Source organism: Suncus etruscus, chromosome 18 (genome assembly GCF_024139225.1).
Source record: "Suncus etruscus isolate mSunEtr1 chromosome 18, mSunEtr1.pri.cur, whole genome shotgun sequence".
Taxonomy (NCBI): Eukaryota; Metazoa; Chordata; class Mammalia; order Eulipotyphla; family Soricidae; genus Suncus; species Suncus etruscus.
The window spans coordinates 18,672,079-18,698,687 of NC_064865.1; the positions used below are offsets into that span (position 1 = coordinate 18,672,079).

The window sequence follows — 26,609 nt, forward strand, 5'->3', positions numbered from 1 at the left end:
AGGAAGTGATCAGGAAAGAGGTAAACTGTGTGGGAGGAAAAGGGACGAGAGATGAACAGATTCAGCCACACCCAGAGGGAGCATGGCAGATCACCGAATAGCACTCTCTCAACTCCAAACAAGAGTCCAAGGTCAATTTTTTTGTTTCTTTATTTTGGTTTTGGTTTTTGGGCCACACCCAGTTGTGATCAGGGGTTAGTCCTGGCTCTATAATCAGAAATTATTCCTGATCTGCATAGAATACCATTATGGGATGCTGGGGATCAAACCTGGGTTAGGTGCATGCATGGGAAACACTGTGTGATTGCTCTGGCCCCTGCAGGTCAATTTTAATTGGTGATATTTCATAATGGTGGGAGGAAGGCTAATTGAACAGTCATTCTCAGGCTCATGAAATGAGACTTATTTACAATGCCCATAATAGTGACACTTCAGGAATGCTTTATTGTTATACTAGCTGATAGATGCTAGCTCCCTCTGTCACTGTCTCTGAGTCCCATTTATTCAGCCATCTTCACCCCACATACACACACATAGCTGCACAATTCCATAGGCCGAGCCTCAGGGTGTATTATCATGGGCCCTTTTTGGGATAGTTTTTTTTTTTTTTTTTTTTTTTTTTACTATGTTTCTTTACACTCTGCAATGAGAGAGATCATTTGGGAGCCATCTTCACTTTGACTCGTTTTGCTGAGCGTGACACACTCCAACTCCATCTAAGTTGCAGTGAGTTGCAGGTTTTCATTCTGTAGAGTAGATTTCCATTGTGTATATAGACCAGTTTCTTTTTTCTTTGCCTTTTGGGCTACACCCAGTAATGCTAAGGGATTACTGTTGGCTTTATACTCAGGAATCACTCCTGGCTGTGCACAGGGAAACCATATGGAATGCTGATATAGAACCCGTATTCGCCAGGTGAAAGACAACTGACCTACCTACTGTACTATCAACCCAGCCCACATTTCTGTATCCACTCATCTGTTTTTGAGCACTTGGCATGTTCCTGGTCTTGACTGTTGTGTATAATGCTACAATAAATATCAGGAGTGCAAATGCTTCTTGGAAAAATAATATTTTTTGCCTCTTGGGGTAGATACCAAGATGTGGGAATAGCTAAGAAGTGGCTGACATGGGGCCTCCATTCTTATTCTTGAGAAGTTTCCATCTTGTTTTCTATAAAGGCTGGATCAAATCTCAGGATGAGAGTTCCTGCCCCCCCACCCCAGCAACCTGACACCACTAGTTGTTCCTCTATTCTTCTTCATTGTGCCAGTCTTGTTGGTGTGAGGATAGAGCTCTCTGTTCTCACTTTTGTTCTGACTTGTATGATGAACGATGAGGGTACTTTTCATCTACCTACTGTATGTCCTCTATGAGGAAGTGACTTCATAGGTCATCTCCCCATTTGGGGTGTGATCCTTCTTCTGTTATATTTTTAGTGCTTTATAAATCTTGGATATTAGCCTTCTGTCAGATGTGTGGCCAGTTAATATTTTTTCCCACTTAGTAAACTTGTCTTTCTACTCTCATCATTTCTTTTGCAGTGACTTTTAGTTTGAGGTGCTCCCATGAGTTTACTTTTACTCCTTTGCAGCTAAAGTCACTTTAGACTGAAGATCAATCAATATCATGGGGGAAGTTCTTCCATTGCTATCCTTGATGTGTTATGTATTTGGAGCTCATTTTGAGCTTTTTTTTTAATCTGTTTTGAATACATTTTTGTGCACCGTGTGAGACAAGAATCCATATTCATTTCTTTCTGCATGTTACTAACCAAACTTTTCCAACATCATTTGTTGAGAGGCTTTTCTTGCTCTGCTTCATATCCACAACTCCCTTGCCAAAAATTAGCCATTCCTGGATCTGAGGCTTGTCTCTGGGCTCCCCACACTGTTTTGAGACTCTGCCATGATTCCAGCACTGCACAGTTCTGATTACTCAAGCTTTATAGGACACAATCTGGGAAAGAATAGACCCCGTGTTCTTGTCTCTTCTTTTGTCTTCTTTGTCTCTTCTTTGTTTGACTATTCAGGGAGTTTGGGTTTTATTGTTTATTTATTTGTTTATGGAACACACCCAGCAGTGCTCAGGAATAACTCCTGGTTCTACACTCAGGAATCACTCCTAGCAGTGCTTAGGGGCTGTATGGGATGCCAAGGATTAAGCTTGGTTCTGCTGAATGCTAGGCAAGAATCCAACACAGCCTCTGTAATCTCCCCAGACCTGATTCAGAGAGGATTTTTGTTTGTTTGTTTTTGGGCCATGCCCAGCAGCACTCAGGATTTACTCTTGGCTCTGCGCTCAGAAATTACTCCTGGCAGACTTGGGTAACTCTATGGGGTGCCAGGGATTGAACCCAGGTCAGCTGTGTGCAAAGCAAATACCCTACCCATTGTGCAATTGCTCTGGTCCCAGATTCAGGGAATTTTATGACATCATATTACATGAGAATTTGGAGGGGACAGCATTAAATATGCAAATGCTTTGGGTCATAGGTCTTTTTTTTTTGTTTTGACTTTGTTTTTGGGTCACACCTGGCAGCACGCAGGAGTTACTCCGGACTCTGTGCTTAGAAACGAATCTACCTGTGTTGGCCGCTTGCTATCGCTCCAGCCCTCCTAATACGATAATTTTAACCATGCCATTTCTTTCAACAAGGAATGTGCTTATATTTCCCTGTGAAACAAATTAATCTAACCTTTGGAACATAAGATATATGGATCTCCTAATTTTTGCACAGCAAGAGCACTTTGAGATATCTGACTTGAAGACATTTGGGGCCAGAGAGACAGTACAGAGCACAAGACACAAGGCATTTACCTTGCATGCAGCCATCCCAATTTGATCCCTGGCACTCATAGGGTCCCTCAAGATCCACCAGCAGGGATTCCTGAGCACAGAGCCAGGAGTGAGCTCTGAGCATTGCCAGATGTGGCCTACCCCAAACCTAAAACAAACAAAATTCAAAGGCATTTTCTAGAAGACTAATTATAATACTACTTACAAAACTAAAAATAGCTTAAATGTGAACCAAAAAATTCAATGTGTAAAGGAAAAATTTCCCCTGAGTTCCCTGACTGCCCTGATCACCTACCCCCCTTCACAATTGTGGGAACTTGTAGACCCAGTTACAATTTAACTTCCTTTCTGTTCTGACATGGTTCTGACCTGGTCATGTTAACCCTGTAAGCTTGCACCTAAACCTTGCAAAAATGTGATTGAGCAAATGCCAGATACTTCCTAAAGCAAATCAATCTACTATAACTTTCTATTGTTTGAAATGCTATATACAGCTTGTAAGCTCATGGCTCGGGGCTGGCAGTTTCTGGCTTATGCTGGATTCTAGCGCAGCCCCTGCATATGCTTGTAAGAAAATAAACCCCCTGCTTTTGCATGAGACTGTGGTCTTGGTGTCTTTGAATGGCGCATTGTTCTCCTAGACTTAACAAATGAATGAGTTATGATGTCTAGTCATTTCATAAATTATCATCTGCTTTTTTTTTTGGACCACACCCATTTGATGCTCAGGGGTTACTCCTGGCTAAGCACTCAGAAATTGCCCCTGGCTTGGGGAGACCATATGGGACGCCGGGGGATCGAACTACGGTCCTTCCTTGACTAGCGCTTGCAAGGTAGACACCTTACCTCTAGTGCCACCTCTCCGGCCCCTATCATCTGCTTTTTAAGATGGATCATGTAGGTCACAGTTCTCACAGAGAAGAAAAAAATATGTTTTCACAATGGCACCACATCATGAGCCCACACTAGCAAAAAAAAAAAAAATGTCTGTTAGGGAAAAAATATAAGAGTCATTACCAAGCGAACCATGGTGATCTCTGATAGGATATTCCAAACTTGGATAGTCAATATGCTTTACTCTGCAATGAACAAAACTGTTATTTTTCTGAAAATGAAATTTGAAAGAGACATAGAAGCTTGCAGGAGCAATTAAGATCACTGTGTTTCCCCAAAAGTCTCTGCTTCTTTGAAAACTCATGATAAATTCAGAGGATGTACAATGATAATTTTTTTTTTTAAAAAGGCATGCTCAGGAGCTGGTGCATAGTGGGTAGGATGTTTGCCTTACATTCAGCTGACTCAGGTTTGAACCCCAGCATTCCATAAGGTCCCCTGAGCCTGCTAAGAATAATTCCTTAATGTAGAGCCAATAATAACCCTGGAGTACTGCCAGATGTGATCCCCAAACAAACAAATAAATGAAGACATCCTCTGGACCTATTGTAAAGATTGTTTTTTGGGGGGGGGCAGGCCACACCCATTTGATGCTCAGGGGTTACTCCTGGCTAAGCGCTCAGAAATTGCCCCTGACTTGGGGAGACCATATGGGACGCCGGGGGATCGAACCGTGGTCATTCCTTGGCTAGCGCTTGCAAGGCAGACACCTTACCTCTATGGCCATCTCTCCAGCCCCTATTGTAAAGATTGTTTAGGAGAAGATCTTTCTGGATTCTCTTTCCCTTTCTGAATTCCATGAGAAGGTGGGAATTGGACTTACTTGGGGCCTATTTGGTGTTCTTGAAATTTTGGGGGGGGGGTGGGCACACCTGACAATGTTCAGGAATGACTCCCAAATTCGCACTCAGGAATCTCTCCTGTTGGTGATTGGGGAAACCAATGGGGTGCTGGAGATGAAACCTTGGTTGGCCCCATGCAAAGCAAATGATCTGCTCACTGTGCTATCAATCCAGCCCTGCTCTTGGATTTTTTAGTTTTCCTTCTGACCCTCTGGTTGTCCTGCACCGAAAAGAGCCAAGTGACCAAATTAGCTCATTTCGGAAGGTTCTCCTGTAAACAAACTGAATAATTTATATAACCATTTCTCTTAGGACAAGGGCCCTCCATCGTACTGAGTATTGCAGTATTTCCTTTTTTCAAAAGGCCTCCTGGGGTCAGAGCAATAGCACATCTGGAGAGTGTGTGCCTTTGCTGATCCAGGTTCAATCCCCAGCGACCCACACAACCCCCCCTCCAGCCCTGATTCCTGAGTGGTTCCAGAGTGATTCCTGAGTGCAGAGCCAGAAGTTAATCTTGTGCACAGCCAGATGTGGCCCTAAAGCAAGGAAACAAACAAAAAACCCAGAAGGCCCTTCAGATTTTGCATCACAGGAACCTCATCTATTCAGACCATTTTGCCAAACCCAGTGCAGAGATCTGGAGGGAGGACCTCAACCCTGAGGCTGCTGGATATGAGGGTGAGTGGAAGGGCATTTATTTATTTATTTATTGTGTATGTAAACATTTTAATGGGATTATTATGTTACTGATGCTACCCTGATTGGTGATTGTGCCCTACCTAAGGTGTGACCTGGCATTCTGCTCCCACCCTAGGGTGGTACCTGATTCTGGGGGATAAAAGCAAGGGTCTGTGGAAGCCAAGGGGCTTTTTGGCTGGAACTGATACTGAGGTATTTGGGCTTCAGTCTTGTCCTCTGAATAAAGCTAATATTTTCACAAGCCTGACTGTCTGCGAGCTGTTTACCCGCCGCTTCACCTCAGAACCGCCGGCTGAACAGGGTGGCAGACGCGTGCTCCGAGCTGGAGGGAAAAGACCTCATCCTCCATCCCTCCATCAGTCAACTGCTTCAGGGGCTGACTTGCAACAATTTATTTATTTATTTTTTATTTTTTTGGTTTTAGGAGCACACCAGGTGATGCTCAGGGGTTATGCCTGGCTATGTGCCCCCCCTGGCTTGGGGGACCATATGAGATGCTGGGGGATTGAACCTCAGTCCTTCCTAGGTCAGCCGTGTGTAAGGCAAATGCCCTACTGCTGCGCCATCGCTTTGGCCCCAGAAGAGCATTTTCTGTGACTGTCTCCAAGCACCATCTGGGTTAGCACTTGTGTACAGACAAGCCACCTCTAGAAACGTGCTCGTGTTCCCCTTGAACGCATTTCTCATCTTTTATCCTTAACCCCATGAGCTAGCTGGAAAGTACAGGGTAGGTAAGTGCTTCTTCAAGGCTTCTTGAACCTATGCAGCTCTTCAGTCATGACCCCTATTCCACACCTTGCTATTTAGAGCAGTGCCATGGAATGACTCAAACTCTCTGACTGGGGCACGTTGCTAAGGATTGTTTGTTCCTTTACAAACAGAGGCAGTGTGGAAGACACTCCCCCAGCCTCAATCCTCTCACCCCACAACCCCCACATTGGTCTGCATAGGTCTGGAGCAGCTCTCACAGGCTCACATACAGGAGTCTCAGCTGCCAAGTATCACAAAAGACCAAATGAGGAAAAAGCAAGAATGAATTTTAATCCAGGTTATGGGTCCACAGCAAATGTGCCTACAAGTGTGTGGCTGAGTCCCATCCCCGGTGCTGTCCATGCATGCTAAGCAGTCAGGGGGCCTCTGTGGTCTGGCACCCCCAGAGTTACAATTGCAGTGTGTAATCACACCATGATTAAGATCTTAATCACACCATGATTAAGATGTCTGTGAACTCATTTGGCCAGGGATGCAGCTCCCAGCAAGCAGGCATGTGCCCACAGTGACACTGGAAATCACCCCAAATAAGACATGCCCGAGCCTCACAACTTCCTGAGATTGAGCTCAGCGAGCAAGCTCGGGAACCAAAGTGGAAGACCTCTCTCAGGAACACCACAACCAAGCTCATGAGAGTCCCAGTCATTGAAACAATAAAGGGAAGGAGAGGGAGGAAGAAATTGATGATTTGACTTGTGTTTGCTTTTTTTGGTGGTATTTTTAATTTGGGGGAGCTACAACCAGCTGGTGCTCAGTTGCTCAGGGTTGTGTGCTCAGAAATCACTCCTGGCAGGGCTCAGGGAACCATATGGGATGCTGAGGACTGAACCTAGTAAGCTGTGTGCAAGGCAAGTGCCTTACCTGCTGGTCTATCTCTCTGGCACGTAATTAATTAACTTGAAAGGCTTATTTTATTATCTTTTAACTGAGTTCTTTTGAGCAAAGTTTGCTCATCTGGTTAGCAGCAATGGCTTTTCATGCCTGGAGTAGAGTTCCCTGGTGCCTTCACGAAGGATTTGCTGTCCTCCAAGAAGAAAGAGGAGTGTAGACAGACAGAGGACAGAGGCAGCATTTACTGGCCAGCACCCTGTCATCCATGGCATAGTCTGCATCTTACACGTGCTGTGTTCTTCGCATGAGACTTGTACAGACTCATTAGTTGTCTGTTCATTGGACTGAAGAAGAAAATCTGATTTCCAGTTCTGGAGGTTACCAGGTTGTCACCAATTTAAACTTAGTTTTAAAAGTAAACACTCATTTGCTGGAGAGAGTTACGGGGGTTAAGGCTCTTGCCCTGCATGTGGTGGATCCTGGTTCAATCCCCAGCACCACTATGAACTCCCCTTTTCTGATCCCCAGCAGCGCCATCAGGAGGGATCCCTGAGCACAGTAAGGCATAAGCCTTGAGTGCTCCCACTCCCCCCCCCTGCAATAAAGAACAAACAAAGACACAAACTCCATTTTCTCCAGCATTTCCACATGATCCAAAGCAAAGTAAAAAAGATCAACAGCTCAAAGATTCCAGAACTACTCAGGTCTCATTTTTCACTCTCCAGAGTGAAACCATCATTCATTCGTAGGGCCCATCAAACACATGTCTGTGCTCTAGGCTGGGGGTTGTGTGCCAGGGGAAAATGCAGGGCACAGTGCCAGGGAAAGATGCAGGGCACAGAACAGCACATGAAAGGGTCCACCTGCCCATCCTGCTGGTGAATGTGTGTTGCATTACAATGATCTCCTGTATTCCAGGTGAAACGAAGTGTAGGCTCACAGCTAATTTCACCTGCTTCTTTGCTTTTTCTTGAATGTCACAGCTAAGAGATTCGCAATTAGACGCATCTCTCTTGGATGAGTTGCTCCAAATTGCTTCCAAGGTTCTATTTTTAGCTCTGTGAGGACCACAATTTCCACCTATTTCTATTCTGACTGCAGCACAACACCCCATTCCCCACCCCAACCACGCTAAGGCAGGCATTCAAGGGCTCTTGGCCTTGACGTGTTCCATCTGGAAGAGGAAGTAAGAGGGTTTCTAAGGGTATACACCAGACTTTCATGGTCTCGAATATGACACTCGCCCACTTGGACTTGGGTTTGCAACCAGAAATTGCTGGCCGAGTGTTTCCAAATCAATGGTCATCACTTGCTGCCACCAGTGGATGACAACAATCTCCTATGGGACCCTGAGAAGCCCACTGTGGCTACAGGAGGTGTCTGAGTTTCTCAGGGTCACCCTAATGGCAGAAAGAGCAGCTCCTGCAGGACCCAAATCTGCAGCGCCGAGTCTAAACGAGCATCTGGAGACCCAAGGATACCCCACCAATGCAGTGACAGATAAATGTTGCACCTATTCAGACCTCAGACAGCACAGGGCCACATAAGTGCCATGGCCATATCAAGCTCTAATTACACTGCCATTAGTGTCATACCCCTATCACATGGGTATCTGTGCAATGCCACATGGGGACCATGCCCACAGCAAACTCAGTTAACATAACAGAAACTCCTCTGCTGATGTTCTCAGCTCTACCCTGAGAACCTTCCTGTGAGAAACAATAAAGAGCACTGAGCTCTGCCTTGAGACTGAGACTAAATTTTCTAGGACCCAGGGATGATACTGAAAACCCCTTTACCCTCAAATCCTAGCATCAATTTCTTCGAGGAAGGAGAACGGCAGCGTGGGAAGGAGCAAGCAGTCCTAACAACCCTCCAGAGGCAGATGCTGACTTCAGTTTACCTGATATCAGAGACTCCCAAGGTGACCCCTCAACAAAAGGTCACAACATTCAGAGACCCAAAGGGGAGGCTGCTTGTCAGGGGCTTTTGCTTAAGGTGGACCTTTGCCTCCAAACACAAAGTGGGACATTTACTCCAAGGCATGCTGTGGGGGGTTCCCTCGGCTTTCAAAAATGGAAAAGGGGATGCCAAAGCAATAAAACAGAGAGTAGGTCATTTGCCTTGCACGTGGCCAATCCTGGTTCTATTCTTGGCATCCCATATGGTCCCCAATGTCTGCCAGGCATGATTACTGAGCACAGAGCCAGTAATAACCCCTGAGCACCAGGTGTGGCCCAAACCTTCCCAAAATAAATAAAGAGGAAAAGGCTGTCCCCATTCCCTAGGGGCCCAGATTCACAGTCAACACCACACAGCACCACAGGGGAAGGGTTGAGGGGGAAAAGGCAGGTGAGATCACACAGTGGTCTAAGGGGAATGTTAGGGTCCCCGTGAGCCCACTCCTTCCAAATCCTGAAGGAAAACAGCATCTCCAGTCCAGTCTTTGCCTTGGGCGTGAAGTCCTTCAAGAACCCTGTGGCATTTCCCACCCTGTCTCCCCCAAACCAGAATCTCCATTGCCACAGCTGTGCTCCTATCACCCATAGTTCGGGGTTTCTTGTTGAAGATCATCTGATCACACAGCTTCTGTGGGACAACGCCATGCCTGTCTTTCCCTGCCATGGTGTCTTTCACATTGCAGATATTCTAGGCTTTTAGCATCCTCCCCAAAGAACTTACTTTTGATTTTAATTCCTAGAATGCTACTTCCTTCCACAACTATTGTCTCTAGGGCTGAAGGGATAGTACAGCAGGGAGGGCATTTGCCTTGCACATAGCTCACCTGGGTTCAATCTCTGGCATCCCAGGGTCCCTTGAGCCTGCGAGGAGTGATTCCTGAATGCAATGCCATGAGTAAGCCCTGAGCATCACTGGGTATGACTCCAAACAAATCAACAAAAAGCCTCAGTCTCGGACCCGGAGAGATAGCACAGCGTCACAGCGGCGTTTGCCTTGCAAGCAGCCGATCCAGGACCAAAGGTGGTTGGTTCGAATCCCGGTGTCCCATATGGTCTCCCGTGCCTGCCAGGAGCTATTTCTGAGCAGACAGCCAGGAGTAACCTCTGAGCTACGCCGGGTGTGGCCCAAAAACAAAAACAAAACAAAACAAAAAAAGCCTCAGTCTCTTCCAGAAGATACTCAGACATGATGAGACACCTTCCCCCCAATACACACCCTCTACCCCCTCCTTGAGGTCCTTCACAGGCAGCTCAGGGGATGGAATGTTATCTTCATTCACATAGGACAAAGAAACCCATGATCTTGGGCAGCTTCCAGGAGGTGTTGAGTGTCAGGATTTTCCCCATCACCATCACCCCCAACCCATGTGGGTCCCAGACTGGAATCACATCCTCCAGTCAGTGGAGATGAGGTGTGGGTCAAAGGACCCACACAAAGTGAGTTATCAGGCTGGGGGCTGGGGTCCTGGGGAGACAGCAGCAACGTCAGTCATGGGGCAGGCTGGTGGAATCCAAGAGGTTCCAGGTGTCCAGGAGCCCCTGAATGTCCAGGAATCTCTGAGTGCCCAGAAGTGCAAGCCACCCTACTCAATGCCATACTCCCTGTTCAACAAGATCCTAGGTAGTCTCAAGACAGAGGTGGCTGTGAGGATATCCTGGTACTAACTGATGGCTGCCAGCAAATCACTCTCCTCTCTGATCAGTGAGTGGGGACACAGATCATGCGCTCATGTCACAGAGGTGACAATAAATGAGGCCATTCCTGAGATTACCTTAATGAGATGGCTCCAGGGGGAAATCGCCACTGTCATTGTCAGTTCACCAGACAATACACAGAGGAAGCCCAGCAGATGATCTGGTGCAGTGGACCTGAGTTCATGTGCAAGCTGGTGTACCAAGAGAAAAGACCAAAAGCCAGTGAGGCGGCAGGACCAAGGCAGCAAGTGGTAAGGGTGAGAGGGGGGCAAGGGTGGGCAGGAACTGCATGGGGGAAGAAACCATCAAGCTGTGATCAACGAATGAACAACTGACTCAGTGCTGAGTTTCAGCACCTTTTGCAAGCAGGATCCCAAAGGTCCGCTTTGCATCTGGGCTTGGTCATCTTCTTTGGGTGCAAGCTCAAGGGTATGGGAAGGAGAGGGGAGATGCATCGTTTCAAGAGATTGCCAGACAGAGCCAAGGCCCCCTCTGCAATAGTTTCCTCCTTCCAGAATCCTGGAGAGCCTTGGGGAACCCTCAGCCATCACTCATATGGCTGCTTCCAAACCCTTCTAAGCAGAGACAGATAAGCAATCATTAGGATTAACAACCTCAATAATCAAAAGTGTCCCAAGCGCATCTTTCATTGCTCATTCTTCACTTGGAGAGCAGGAAGAGAAATGGGTTCAGATCTCACTGAAAACCCAACTGGGAGTCCTCAATGATCATTCTAGAAATCATGCCATTTAGTTGAGGGGAGTTTGGGGACTCTTTTTCGGGAGCAAAAGTGTGTGGAGGAGCAGAAGGTGAAGAAGAGGAGATATTTTCTTACAAGAGACTCCCATTTCCTTTTCTTCTTTCTTTTTTTTTTTTTTTTTTTTTTTTTTTTTTTAGGCCATGTTCAGAAGTGATCAGGTCTTACTTCTAACTGTGGTGCTCCAGGGTCAATTCTGGTGGGTTCAGGGGCCCATAGGTTGTCAGGGATTGAACTTGGGTCAGCTGTATGCAAGGCAAGTGCCCCACCCCTGTACTATCACAGAAACATATTTTCCTGAGTATGTCCAGACAAAGATTTCCTGCTTGAGGATTGAGAACACAACATAGAACAAAACAGAAACAGCCCACAAGTTTATAATCATGAGACTAAGGATGAGTTTGCTCCTTCCTCTTCTCTCTCCCTTTCTCCACAGTTCCCCGTATCACCCCACTTTGCTAGAATTTATTCACTTTATCAGTCACCATAGTGCAATGCAGGGATTGTAGGTGCAAGTGGTAAAACTTTACAACCCTAACCAATCTCTCATTCCCTTTAAATTTGGGGCCTCACCCCAGTGGTGCTCAGGGACTGCTCTGGCTCTGTGCTTGGGGGTCACTCCCACAGAGCTCTGAGCGACCATGTGGTGCCAGGGAATGAACCGAGACCTCCAGCATGCAAGTCTGCTCTCAGGGCTTTGGGCTACCTCCCTGGCTCCAACGTCTCCACCATCTCTTCATTTTCATCCGACCAACAGCTTCTTTCATTCATCTTTCCCTCCAACCAGAAACTGGGTAAAGAGTTTTCTGAATCAGAAGAAACTACAAAGAAGAAACTACAGCCCTTCCTAGAATTAGAATCACAAGAGTTGGTAGTTACTGTTCTAGCTTTATCCATTGAGCATCTTGTCAGTCAGGTTTGCCTCTTGGTCGCAGCTGTCAGGCCTGGCTTTTCAATCCTTGACAGAGCCCCACTCTGTGGCCAGACCACACTGTGCTCACCCCTGGAAGGAGATCTGGGTGGGTTTTGGTCTGGGGCCTTCAGGGTTAATTGCATACACATGGATGATTTTTCTGCTCCTTGAGTAGATCTGTTGAGTCATAAGGTGAGTCTATTCTCCCACCCACCCACAGTGCTTGCAGGTTCTAATTTCCCCAGGTCCTCATCAATATTTGCTCCAATCAGTCCTTAGGGCAAGGCTATTCGAGTGGGCAGACAGTGGCAAGCTGCTGTGGTTTTGGTTGCATGTCCCCAGCAGCTAGTCATTTGGACCATCTCCTCATGTGTTCATTGGCCCTTCCTGTATCCTCCTTGGAAAAGACATCTGTTCAAGCGCTTTCTTCTTCAGCTAGGTTTTTGATATTTACATGTTATAGATAAATGTCTGTGATGCTTTATTAGATAGATTATTTAAAATTATTTTCTGTGACTTGCCTTTTCATGTTTGTGGAGGTGTCTTTTCACTGTTTTGGGCCTTCCCTGCAGTGCTCAGGCCTGTGGGGTGGTGGGGCAATGCTTGTCTCTCCCATCAGTTTTCAACTAACCAAGCCAGTGATTGGCTCAATGTGAGGGCCTGAGGATGGTGCTTCTGGGGTGCTGCAGAGACTGGAATGACCCACGTCCCTGGTGTGTGAGGCTGACCTCTGGCTTTTCCCTGGGGATAATGGTCTTAGGGGACAGGAATAAAGGATGGAGGCAGAGCCAGGAGGAAGAACACAGCTGGGCTGCAGAGACAATGATAGTGGCCAGGCCAGGCCACCCTGCACCTGCACCCCTGTCTACTGTGGAGGTGGGGGCTATGGGAAGAACCTGGGAAGAAAGCCACACAAACCTCCCTTGCCCAGTTATCCCTGATGCCCATCTCCAGCCCACACCCAGCAGCATCCCCCATTTATGCTCGCATCAGCCTTGTGAGAGCAGAAAAACAACCCTTATGGATTAGCCAAAGGGTGTCACAAGCTTGTTGCTTGGGAGGGGGTGCGTGTGGAACGTGTTCTATGTTAGGGCCCTAGGGAAAACAGAAGCCACACATGCATCTCAAGTTTTGTACAACTGTACCCGGAGAAATCGTGGGTAGGGCACTTGCTTTAACTGCAGCAGGCTCAAGCTTGATCCCTAGCACTCCATATGGTCCTCCAAGCACCACCAGGAGTAATCCCTGAGCACAGAGCCAGGAGTAAGCCCTGAGTATTGCTAGGTGTGGCCCCAAAACAAACAAACCAATCAAATCTTACACAAGCCGATTTAGGGTGGGTGCAGAGGGCTGAGGTCACTTTTTAGGGCCACCTTGTGTACACTACAATCATTTAGATCCCTGTGTGATGAGAGGGTCTAGGAGCAAGTCCCCCATGATCACAGGCCCATCCTGACAAAGGTCCTTCTCTGACCCATGTGGCCGCTGGTGTTCCCTAGACATGGGGACAAACTCAGTGGCTGTGGCTTGCAGTGCCATGACCTGTCTGCAGCCTTGGGGCCTACCTGTGGTACCCCACTCCACCCAGGCTCAGGCCACCTGCCTCCAAGGGAATGCAGAGTGCCAGGATGCTCCAGTTTCTGGCCACCACCCAGGTAGGCCCAGCTACAGCGAGGGTCAAGGGTCAGGACAGGGCTGGCAGCATGGTTACCTATTTGCCGTTCCAGGTCAGCGGCTTCATCGGGCGTGGCTCGAGGCAGGACGCCAGGGTCGCTGAAGCTGGTCCGCAGCAGGGTCCCCATAACGAAGATGAACAGGACAGCACCCACAGCGGGGATGGCTGGTGTGACATTCAGTGCGAGGTACGGGCAGCTGCCAGCAGGGGAAAGAGAGGGGAGACCAGGAAGTCAGTAACTGCCAGAAAGTTGGCTGCATCTCCCCTGAGGCCTGGGACACACTTGCCACTGATTTCCACTGAAAATGCACCAATGTCCAATCTTTACAGTGAGTGTAGGTGGACCATTGACCTCTCTTTTCAAATCACAACCCACACCCACACCCCCAAATTGGCTGAGACCCTGGCAGGAGAATGGCAAATCCTCCTAGGCCATTTGAGGCATGGATTCCACAGTGGCTCTGCACGAGGTAAAGATAGCCACCTGTTGTGTCTATTCAGCATGTCCCAGCTTCACAGGAATGGAAAGGTCATCCCCACCCCCTCCCCAGCAACAAACTCTTGGACCACATTGCTAATAAATATGATAGAATTTAGGTTGAAAAAAAAAGAGACCCACCCCAGTCTCAGACACCATAAGGTGCAACTCAGGAAAAGTAGGATCGGATGTTCCTGTAGGCAGAGGGAGGTGTTGGCAGCCCCTGCTGGGCCTCCTAAGAAAGCAAGGGTGATTCACCAGCTCATGCCCCAAAGTGGCACGGAACATGTCAGCACTCCTGCTCTGACCCAGACAGGCAAGGGCTACAGCCTTCTCCTGAGCTATGGGGGCTAGTAGAGATGTCCAGTTCTGAGGAGCATTTCTGAGGCTTCCCATCTGCACATCCCTGGTCTGGATTCACTACAAGATCAGGGCAATGCAGCTGCCAAATCTACAAACATGCATTCGTCCAGCAGAAGGATGGTGACCTACATAATACCCAGGGAGGGGTGTCCTCATCTTCACAAAGCTGTAAGAAAAGCCTTTATGGGGGCTGGCGAGGTGGCGCTAGAGGTAAGGTGTCTGCCTTGCAAGCGCTAGCCAAGGAAGGACCGAGGTTCGATCCCCTGGTGTCCCATATGGTCTCCCCAAGTCAGGGGCAATTTCTGAGTGCTTAGCCAGGAGTAACCCCTGAGGATCAAATGGGTGTGGCCCCCCCAAAAAAAAAGAAAAGCCTTTATGGAAAACAATATAGAGATTCCTCAAAAAACTGGAAACTGAGCTCCCATATGATCCAACTAAACCACTCCTAGGGATATACCCTAGGAACACAAAAAATACAATTAAAAAATTCCTTCCTCATACCCCCCATCCCTCTTGACTATTTCTAAAACATAAAAGGGACACGTGTATCTCCTTTGTATATCTTGGATGTATTCCCTTAACATCTATAACTCTTGTCGAACATCCTCATATAGTGACAATTTTGTCCACTGGATTTGTTATTTGATTGTTTGATTTTCCCCCTTTGAGATCTGTTTTATAAGCAATACTGGTAGAAGAGTATTTCTCTATAGATTTCATGTTTGAACCAAGTTACAGGGAATATTGGACTTTATTCGTTGGCCCCCAGATGCACCAACAATATCTTGTGGCATTGCTTCTCTTTTGCACAGGCACATTAAAATGGGAAAATAATACATATGCAAACAAGTTCTTATCTAATAGAGATAGGAACACAAATTTGGTAATGTAATTAGGCCTTTTACCCTGAACATTTGCATAATGATTTGGCTTAGGCCTCAGAAGAATGGGCATCACCCACACACACCTGAACAATGGATACCATCTATGGAAACAACCATAATTGTCTATAACTTTACCAGGATCCAAGCCTCTACCAGGGAAGACCTACCACTGCTTTGACATTGACTTACTCCAAAGAGTGATCCCAACACCCAGATGACTCAGTAACAGTCTGCATGCAGGGCAGATCGCTCCACATTTAATGGTATGCTGAAACTAGAGGATGCTCCACATCAGCCTGACATCGATGAAAGAAATGCACAGAATCCAGAGTCTTTAAATATAAGAATCTGATACCAACAATAGCTAAAGTGTGAAAAAGTTTCACTGGGACCACGGAGAATGACTCGGGTTGGACGGACTGGTATGCCTGGAACCCAGAGTTGGTCTTATACCAATAAACTTCTGGGGTGAGGCCTTTTTGTAATCAGGTCAAGGATTTTTTTCCATTTTCCCCATTTTTCTGGACCTATGCAAACAACAGCGATTGCCACTATCACACCTTTATTATATTTTTTTACTCTTATCCTTTAAGAAAAAAAAAACAACTTACTGAACTTAAAAACAAATAACATGGGGCCGGGTGGTGGTGCTAGAGGTAAGGTGCCTGCCTTGTCTGTGCTAGCCTTGGATGGACTGCGGTTCGATCCCCCGGTGTCCCATATGGTCCCCCAAGCCAGGAGCGACTTCTGAGCGCATAGCCAGGAGTAACCCCTGAGCGGTACTGGGTGTGGCCCAAAAACCAAAAAAAAAAAAAAAACAAAAAAAACAAATAACTGTAGTAGAATGCCTGTCTCGAATACAGGCAGGGGATGGGAAGGGGGGAGGGGGTAATGTTACACTGGTGAAAGGGGGTGTTCTTGTTATGACTGTAACCCAACTATGATCATGTTACTTAAATAAAAAATATATTTCAAAAAAAAATTCCAGGGCCGGCGAGGTGGCTCTAGAGGTAAGGTGTCTGCTTTGCAAGCGCTAGCCAAGGAAGGACCTCGGTTCGATCCCCCGGTGTCCCATATGGTCCCCCCAAGCCAGGGGCAATTTCTGAGCGTTTAGTCAGGAGTAACCCCTGAGCATCAAATGGGTGTGGCCCGAAAAACAAACAAAAAAAATTCCTTCCTCACACCTATATTCATTGCAGTGCTATTTACAATAGCCAGACTCTGGAAACAATCAAGATGCCCTTCAACAGATGAATGGCTAAAGAAACTGTGGTACATATACACAGTGGAATATTATGTAGCTGTCAGGCGAGATGAAGTCATGAAATTTTCCTATACATAGATGTATATGGAATCTATTATGCTGAGTGAATTAAGTCAGAGGGAGAGTGATAGACGCAGAATAGTCTCACTCATCTATGGGTTTTAAGAAAAATAAGACATTTTTGCAGTAATTCTCAGAAACAAAAGAGAGGAGGGCTGGAAGGCCAACTCACTATATGAAGCTTACCACAAAGAGTGGTGAGTGCAGTTAGAGAAATAATTACAATGACAACTATCATAACAATGTGAATGAATGAGGGAAGTAGAAAGCCTCTCTCAAATACAGGTGGGTGGGGTAGATTTGGGACACTGGTGATGGGAATGTTGCACTGGCGAAGATGGGTGTTCTTTGCATGACTGAAACCCAACTGCAATCATATTTGTAATCAAGGTGTTTAAATAAAGATATTTTAAAAAGGCAACCTAAAACTGTGAGAAAGAGAGTGGGAACAAATCATCTTCTAAGGCTTCATGTTCCTACCCAAAAGGCATGAGCTAATTTAGCAGACAGAACGAGCAGGAAGAAAAGGTATTATCCCCTGCCCTCCTATGCTCTGTGCTGCAGACATCAGCTGGTTTAGGGAAGTTTGATTGTCAGTAAATGCTGACCATCAAAATCCATCCCCTCGGTGTCTGTTCAGGGCAAAGACAGCCCTTCCAGATTATGAATCAATCCACGGTGCATTGGTACCATGACAAAGGGAGTTTATTGTTTATTCTTTTTTATTTTTCAGTTCTAGTGGCTGTTTCCTTGCAAAGTAAAAATTTAGGCAAAGTGATTATTTGCGTTTTGATGTTGTTTACATGAAAGCTGGGCCTATTGCTACAGAACCAAAGGCTGTGCAATTGGTGTATATTATCAAGGAGTCATTTTCTCATTGATAGATGACTGTGTCCCAGATCCCACACTTGCCCAAGGAGAGATGGTTTGCCACACAGGGCTGAGTTTGATGTGAAAGGGATTCTGTGGTAGACATTCTGGGGTCTACACGATCCTTTTAACACCTCAGATGGGAAGCCAAAATTTCACTGATGGCTCTCTTCATCCGTAGGACCTTCCTGGTGGGACATAAGCAACTTTAGTTAAAAAAAAAAAACAAACTAACGGGGCCAGTGTGGTGGCGCTAGAGATGCCTTGCCAGTGCTAGCCTAAGACAGACTGCGGTTCGATCCCCCGGCACCCCATATGGTCCCCCAAGCCAGGAGCGACTTCTGAGCGCATAGCCAGGTGTAACCCCTGAGCGTTACCGGGTGTGGCCCAAAACCAAACAAATAAACAACAATAAAAAAAACTAACAGGGGCCAGGCCATAGTAGAGAGGTGAGGATGCAATTTATGGCATGGCCTGGTGTCCCCCAGCCCTCCACAGCTTTGTCAGATGCAGCCCAGAAGGCCCCTCAGCATTACTGGTTTGGATCCTGGAGGTCCTCTGCATCTCTGGGGTGGCCTGGGTATCCCAGTTATCCCAGATACTCAACACTCAAGCAGTTTCACAACCTAAGTCAACACTCAAGCAGTCTCACATCCTAAGTCCTTGTATTGAACCAAAGGTCCAGTGAACTGAAAATCATCAATGGGGCATCCTGGTCTCCTGAGTAGTTTCAGAGGCCCAAAATATAAACAAATAAACATATTTACTAGATAGGTTGGAAAGAGTTGGGGAATTATGAGTGGGGGAATCAGAAGATTCTGAAGAGAATGCACAGCAGTAGGGTGTTTGCCTTGCACGCAGCTGATCCAGGACAAGTAGTGGTTTGAATCCCAGCATCCTATGTGGTTCCCCAGAACTACCAGGAGGAAGTTCTGAGCACAGAGCCAGGAGTAACCCCTGAACACTGCTGGGTATGACCCAAAAACCAAAAACCAAAAAAAATTAAAAGAGTGGGGGGGTGATCAGGAGCCAGAGCAACAACACAGCACATTGGGCATTATGCCTTGCATGCAACCACCCGGGTTCGATCCCAGGCATCCCATAAGGTCCCCTGAGCCTGCCAGGTATAATTTCTGAGCGCAGAGCCAGGAGGAACTAACCCTTGAGTTCCATTGGGTGTGGCAATCAGCTAGTGGCCCACTGGGACACTGAATAGAGAATCCTTTCCAAACTAAGCCAACTATATTCCTTTTAATTTAAATGGGAACCTGCTGAAAACACACCCATTTATCGTAGCTCATGAGGTTTCCTCCCAGTAACACCCCAATGGTAAGTCCCACATGGGGTTTCTGCTCTGCCAGGTGGAGGAATGAGTCACACAATTGGCGTTCCTCCAGGAAGGGGATAAGATTTCACTTCTATGATGTAGCAAGCTCGGAGGGTTACCCTGTTTCAGAACTCTTAGGTTCACCTACTCTTTCTGGTTTCAGAGTCCTGCCTGCACAGGTGCAGTTCCATGATGCTTAAAGCTGCTGGTTGTGGGGCCGGCGAGGTGTCGCTAGGTGTCTGCCTTGCAAGCGCTAGCCAAGGAAGGACTGCGGTTCGATCCTCTGGCATCCCATATGGTCCCCCCAAGCCAGGGACGATTTCTGAGCGCTTAGCCAGGAGTAACCCCTGAGCATCAAACGGGTGTGGCCCAAAAAACAAAACAAAACAAAACAAAACAAAACAAAAAAAAGTCGCTAGTTGTAAAAGGGAAGAATCTGAGCCTGTGATGCCTGGACTGAAAGAGCCGCTGTTGCTTTGGGAGAGAGTAAAGGTTGTGAAAGTTGGAATAAAAACAGTCCTTTCCCCTCTTCCTATGAGTCATGCTCAGGTAAATGCATTTTTCATTTATTTGCCTGGACTCAAACAACATTCATCTTATGAGGTACCCCTTAATCATATTCTTAGGAAGGAAAGTACCATTCCAAAGCAAACATAAGCACATTGCTGGAGACATATAGAGAGGAAGAAAATGGCTTCAAAATCTCCCCCATTACTCTACAAGTGGAACAATAAAATGGATGATTTTGCAAAATGCCCAGGACTTTCATTTTCCCGCATGACATCCCACATGATAAGACTCCCAATGTTTTAAGAATTACCATGTTACTAACTGCACCTAACAAGTGTCTACCATTATTACAGGGGAGAGGGGTGTGAGGGAAGCAATGGATTCGGGACCAAAAGGGGACACAAGGGAAAGATGAGAGGCAAAGCAAGGGAAAAGATGGGGTGGGGATGGACTCCCTGAATATTTCTGCGAACACTGAAACTCTTAGTGCCATAATACTCAGGGGTGGATGAAGAAACCAATTTGCCCCATCTCTGCTCCAAGAACTGCAGCTTCTAACTTTGTTAGGAGACAAGGTGAGGCATCACCCACCAGGTTGAGAGTCACTGGGAAATGGGGATTTTCTCTGTGGGCTCTAGAGGAACGCAGTGCCATGGGGCTAGGTCACACACAGCACTACCCACTGCTGCATGAGGAGAGATGGGTGTCTAAAAAAGTAGTCAGAGGGGGCCGGGCGGTGGCGCTAAAGGTAAGGTGCCTGCCTTACCTGCGCTAGCCTAGGACGGACCGCGGTTCGATCCCCCGGCGTCCCATATGGTCCCCCAAGCCAGGAGCGACTTCTGAGCGCATAGCCAGGAGTAACCCCTGAGCGTCACCGGGTGTGGCCCAAAAACCAAAAAAAAAAAAAAAAAAAAAAAAAAAAAAAAAAAAAGTAGTCAGAGGAGAGGTCTTGGAGTTTTCTTGGGTCCCCAACAGAATTTTCAAGCTTGGCTGCCTTTTTTAGGAGATTGGCACATCTGGCAGTGCTCAAGGCTTACTCCTTGCTCTATGATCAGGGATCATACCTGACAGTGCTCAAGGGACTATATATGATGCTAAAGATCAAACCAGGCATTGCCAGCACCCAGGCCCCTGCACCATCTAACTGGCCAGGGTAAGGCTGCTGCCACCGCTGCTTCCCTGGAGAGGGGGAGCTGGGCCTGTTCCCAATGGAGTCCCTGCAAGAAGCCATCCACAGATTCTCTCTCTCTCTCTCTCTCTCTCTCTCTCTCTCTCTCTCTCTCTCTCTCTCTCTCTCTCTCTCTCTCTCTCTCTCTCTCTCTCTCTCTCTCCCCACAATTGCACATTCCATCAATTCTCAGGCACCACAGTGACAAGGCATATTGTTAGGGAGCCCTCAAGGTGCCAAGGTAGAGGCACTCGAATAGCTGAGCTCTTTGTTCCCCACTTCTCCACAGAGCTATTTTAGATCGATCCAGATCCCTATGTCTAAAGCTGTCTCAGTGCTGCAGGCTTATTCCTTTGTTCACTGTTGGGGGAGGTCCTCGTGCCACAGATTCCATGTGCCCTCTGCATGAACAGACAGAGCCGCTGCCCTCCACCACCACCAAAGTGCCACGACCCTCCTCCGCACCATCCTCCTATCACTTCTTGGACCCTTTCCGAATAGGAGTGAAATGAGTCAGTCAACAGAGCCTAAGACATCACCCCATTTTCCTGAGGGGCATTTAGACACTAGGATGAGAGAGGGTCTCCACATAGCACCCCCATGTTTGGGAGTCACTTGTGACAGGAAGTCCCCTATGGTGGCCACATGGTGCCTGTAGGCCTGACTCTACAACCCCACCAGACCTCCTCACCACTCCTCAAGCACCCTAGGTTGTGTCAGGCATGGGTGTCACCCCAGAGGGCAGGAGCTGGGCCTGTGCTCTACCAGGAGAAACACAAAGTCCTGCCATTCCTTCCTGGTCTCAGTTCGGGGTCCCTTTCATTGTCAGACTGTGACTGAGCAGACCAGGCAAGTGGAAGGCAGCAGCTCACTGCAATTCTCCCCAGCAGCCTGGTTCCCACCTCCATTTCCTCATCATACCCTGGCACATGATGGGTCCACACTGCCTTCCTGCCTGGCTTCTCCTCAGAACAAAGTTCTGAGCTATGAGGAATGGGGCCTGCTTGCCCGAGACATCACCCAGCATCCTAACTTCAGAGGAGTTGGGGACTCAGATTTTAACACACACAATCCTTTGCAAAATGGCCTGTAATAGTAACAGACAGTCCACACATGCGTACAGATCGAGATGCATCAACACCCTGGACAACCCGCTCTCCACCAAAATGTAAAACAGTCTGTATATAGTTACACAAAATAGAAACACAATGCTTTTGATTGAAGAGTAAATAAAACTTTGATTAATTAATGTTAATCACAGAGACCAAATATTACTACATAATATTTTTAAGGGTCGAAGCATAGCTCTATTTCCCATAAAGAGAGGCAGAAAGTAAAATGAGCTGTTAATAAACCCCACGAACCCTAGGACAGCACTTTGGAGACCTGGATGAGAACTTCATGCGTGGCTGCCTGGCGGAAAGGGAACAAAACTGAATCTGCCCAGAACTGGATTCTGCTTGCCTTTCCCTCCCATCATTCTCACGTCACTGTGATGTCCAGTTCCACCTGCCCTTCCTCCATCATTCCCATCCTGGCCATGATGCCCAGGGCTTGCACATACTAGTGATCACTCTCAAGTACACCCACATTCAGCAGTGGTGCCCACATACTTGTTTACCCAGCTTTCCGGGATCTCCGTTTGCCATGATACTCAAACAATCATGTGGCTGGTGCTACATTCAGCAATACTGCTGAATCTCAAGCAGTGAGGTGGAGGCAGGATTGGGAATCAAACCTCTAGCTTTGTGACTGCAAAACAGGAGCTCTAGCATCCTCCTCTGGGCCTCTTAAATACTTTACAATGCTCCCAGGTCATTGGAAAGTGCCACTTTGAGCAAAATGATTGAATGAAACCCATTTCCGGAACAGAGCAGTTTCATCCAACGTGGGGAGCCTTTCTGTTCTTCTCCAAACTATGATGAATCATCGGTGAATGAACAACACTATTTGAGACACGCTGTAGCTACATCCTTCTCTGCCACAATCCTTATGACTAACTTAATTCCTCTGTGAGTTCTATGATTAACCTTTTGTGGCATTTTTATTTTTTGGTGGGGGAACACCCAGCAGTGCTCAGGACTTACTCCTGGCTCTGTGCTCAGAGGTCACTCCAGGGGATGGTTGGGGACCACATATGGTGCCAGGGATTGAGCCAGTGTTGACCACATGCAAGGTTATTTGTGGTCTCTGTGATTAACCTTTTTTAAGCAGTTTTTTTATTCATCCTTTGAGTGGAGTTCTTTTTGCAACATATAATTTCCCCATTTTTCTATTATTTTTAATTCATTTTTTGGCAAGTGAATTAAGCAGCACTCCAGGGGCCTGAGGACTACATCACAGACATTTGCCCAACACAAAAGGAGGTCCAATGGTTGGTGCTGGGCTTAGCTGCTGGTTAGGCTGGGAGTCCTGAGAGTCACTAGGGCCACACCCAGTGGTGCTTGGGGAATGCCAGGGCTATACCTACCAGTTCTGGGAGGGGGGGGGCTGCTAATCTATCTCCCTGTCCCTATTTACAATTGTGCTCTGGTGGATACCAAACCAGGAGTGGTTCCAAGGGTGCTGCTTGGTGGGTCTTGGGGTCAAGGTACAACATCTCACTGACCCACACATTCCTTTTTCTCTGAGGGGAATATTGGGGTCCTACTAGTGCAACTATCCCTCAAAGTTTCAGTGTGATATCCCGACTATGACTTACCTCACACAAACTCCTTTTCTTCATGGAGCTTACACTGCACCATGCAGAAGGAAAAAGGTTTAGGGCTTCGGAATAGAAGCCAAAGCATTGCTGATGCTCCTGAGTCTGAAGCCTTTGGGCAGGGACAGGGCCCTGGACAGGACAGGCCCAGAACCTGAGCATGGGATGGTGCCAAAGCACAGCTGTCTGAACACCTGGCAACCTGGTGTCCAGTACTGGTGGACGAGGCATGTCCTCTGGCCTCAATTATCATCATTGGTCCTGGGCCACACTTCAGCTCATGTCCCATGGCCCAGTACAATAAGGCCACACCCCTGATCCAGCACTTTCATCACCAGGCCATGCCTTCTGGAGCAGCACAGAGAAGCTGGTCCACCCCAATAGTCAGGGGCAGACAGATTCTCTCATGGTCAGCAGGTGCCAGGCCTTCCATGGTCAGCAGGCTCCAGGCCTCCCACAACCAGAAGGAGAAGTCAGACACCTTTCAGTTTGTAAGACATTTGCCAAACTTATTCTTTCTGTCCCACTGCCTACTCATGAGCACAGATGTGAAAGCTCAGCCTTGGAGCCAGTTGGCACTGAGGCTGAGTCTCATGAGAGACTGTTTGGTGGACGGTCCTCACAGCACCACCTTCCATCCATTTTCCTTAGGAGGCGCAATGCCAACCCTAACTGAGAGGACCAGTGAAAGAGGCTAAAGGGACTTTCTTTCCAGGGGCTCTATGGGGTGGGGGGAAGGTGGGCAAAGACCCCAGGACAGGTCTGTCTGAGTGCCATGGACTTGCTTATTTGCCAGCTCCAACAAGTGAGGGGGGGACCCAGATGCTTCTTGTGCCCACTCGCCTTCAGTACTTGGCATCCCAGTTGCTATGTTTCTGTTCTAGTTTCATGCCTACACTTCTCACACTTGCTAAAGAAAATCCTGCCCATGGACACCATCACTCAGGAAGCCAGGCTGAGAGATTGTCTGCATAGGATCATGTGGGTGTCCATAGAAAGACAGCTAGGGGAGTGACTATTTCTAGCAGTGAGACCTCTGAATGTCAATCTTTGGGAAGCTATAAGGTTTTGGGGAAATGGCATTTTTTTTTGGCCACATAATGCTCAAAATTTACTCCCATCTCTGCACTCACATTGGTGAGTGCACTCTCAAATCAGTACCATAGTGGGTACTGATGATTGTATCTGGGTTGGCCACATTCAAATAAAAAAAAAAATAAAGCCCTACCCACTGTATTTCTCTACCCACTGAAAATCAGTATGTTCTACGTTCCTTCCAGACTTTCCTTTGCAGCAGTTCGGAGATTCTAGCTCTGAACTCTGATACTGTGATGAGCTATGTTACCTAGGAGAGTTAGTTCAAATCTCCCTGAACCTCAGCTTTTCTTCATTTGCACAATGAAGGCAATCAGTCACACATAGCCATGAAAGAAAAAAAAAAACCTCTCAGAACTGCATACTCGGTCACAATAATGATGATATTAGATGGAGCAAATACGTACAGCATCAGGGTAAATATGAAATAGCAAAATGTAAATAGAGCTTTGAGTCTGTGTGTCTATAAACAACACTCCAGGTGGACTGAGCAGGTGCAAACATGGGACACCCCCCAATTCTTAGTGCACAGTTGCAAAAGCGAAGGATGCCAAGAAGGGAACAGCACTGGATTTTGGATTTTGTTTCCATCTCAAGAGAACAGCGAGCTACTGAGAGCAATCTGTGCTAATGACAAGAAAGAATGCGGGCAGGTCTGTCCCCGAGTCTGCAGCTGAGGCATCTACATTGTCACCATCACACCCACATACAGTGACTGAGAGCAGATGCATTCTCCAAGAAGCATCTTCAAGACTGTTCTAGAACACTGGGATGACAGCTACACACATCTACACTTAGGCTCCTAGTTACTGGGACTCTTCCTTTCCTGGATCCTTTAGAGCTTTCTGACACCACTAATGAAATGCCAACTGTCTACCAGGTCAGAGACACCATGCTCTGTCTGAAGCTAGGGGGAATATGAGACTGGCATAGTGAGTTACAGAATGCAAGAACGCATGTGATCAAACCCCAAGTTCTGATGAGTGTAGACATTTAAGAATAGAATACTGGGGGCTGGAGAGATAGCACAGCAGTAGGGTGTTTGCCTTGCATGCAGAAGGACGGTGGTTTGAATCCCGGTATTCCATATGGTCCCCCAAGCCAGCCAGGAGTAAGCCCTGAGCACCGAAAACCTGACCCAAAAACCAAGAAAAAAAAAAAAGAATAGAATACTGGGATCACACACAAACACTGGGGGTGGGGAGGAAGGAGGGAGAGGGGGAGAGAGACAGAGAGAGAGAGAGAGAGAGAGAGAGAGAGAGAGAGAGAGACACTGACTCCTGGCAGTGTTCAGTGGATCATATGAGATGCCATGGATTACAACTGGGTTGGCCACATGCAAGGCAAACACCTCATCCATTGCACTATTGCTCAGACCTCCAAAATACTCTTTGTTCAATCCAAATATTTTTGGTTGTCAATAACAGAAAACTGAATCGAAATAAAAACAGTACAAAAAATTCATAATAGTGTCAGACCAGTAATATCAAAGGAAATATGATGGGAAAGTTCCATAGTAATCTACCAAGGTCAATAAACCTAAACACAGAAGGCCAACTAGCACCAACCACAGTCTAGTCAATCCCAGATAATGACTTTAGTAACACTGAAGAGACAGAAAAATCATTTCAAATTGACCTTTGTGGATTTAAATTTTGATCATCCCATTTGCCTTTATGTTGTAAAGTCTTTGCCTTTATGTTATGAAGTCAATTTGTTGGTGCCTGCATGGAGGTAGGCTATGGTGGTGGGTGAGAGACTGGGGACACTGATGGAGGGAAGATCACACTGGTGGCAGGATTGGTGTTTGAATGTTTAGTGCCTGAAACAACTATAGTATGAACAACTTGGTAAATCAGTGTTGTAATAAAAATAAGCAAAGAGAAGAATAGAATACTGGGAGATATTTGCAGCCATTTCCCAAAATGTATTCATGTCTAAAAAAGCAGAATTATTATTATTGTTTTTCATACTGAAGAGACTATGGTATGTGTCTTACATGTATGCATATGAGTATGTGCATATTTGTGCACTCATCTGCACATGTATGCA

General features: G+C 46.9%; 1 protein-coding gene across 2 annotated transcripts in view; it reads right to left on the reverse strand.

Annotated features, from left to right (window-relative positions):
* The window catches only part of ZDHHC14 (zinc finger DHHC-type palmitoyltransferase 14), a 122,456-nt gene that overhangs the window by 35,407 nt on the left and 60,440 nt on the right, over positions 1–26,609 (reverse strand). For both annotated transcript variants that reach the window (XM_049765361.1, XM_049765360.1), the window contains exon 2: positions 13,874–14,034. In XM_049765361.1, coding sequence (XP_049621318.1) covers positions 13,874–14,034 — 161 coding nt within the window. The remainder of the gene's footprint in view (positions 1–13,873; positions 14,035–26,609) is intronic.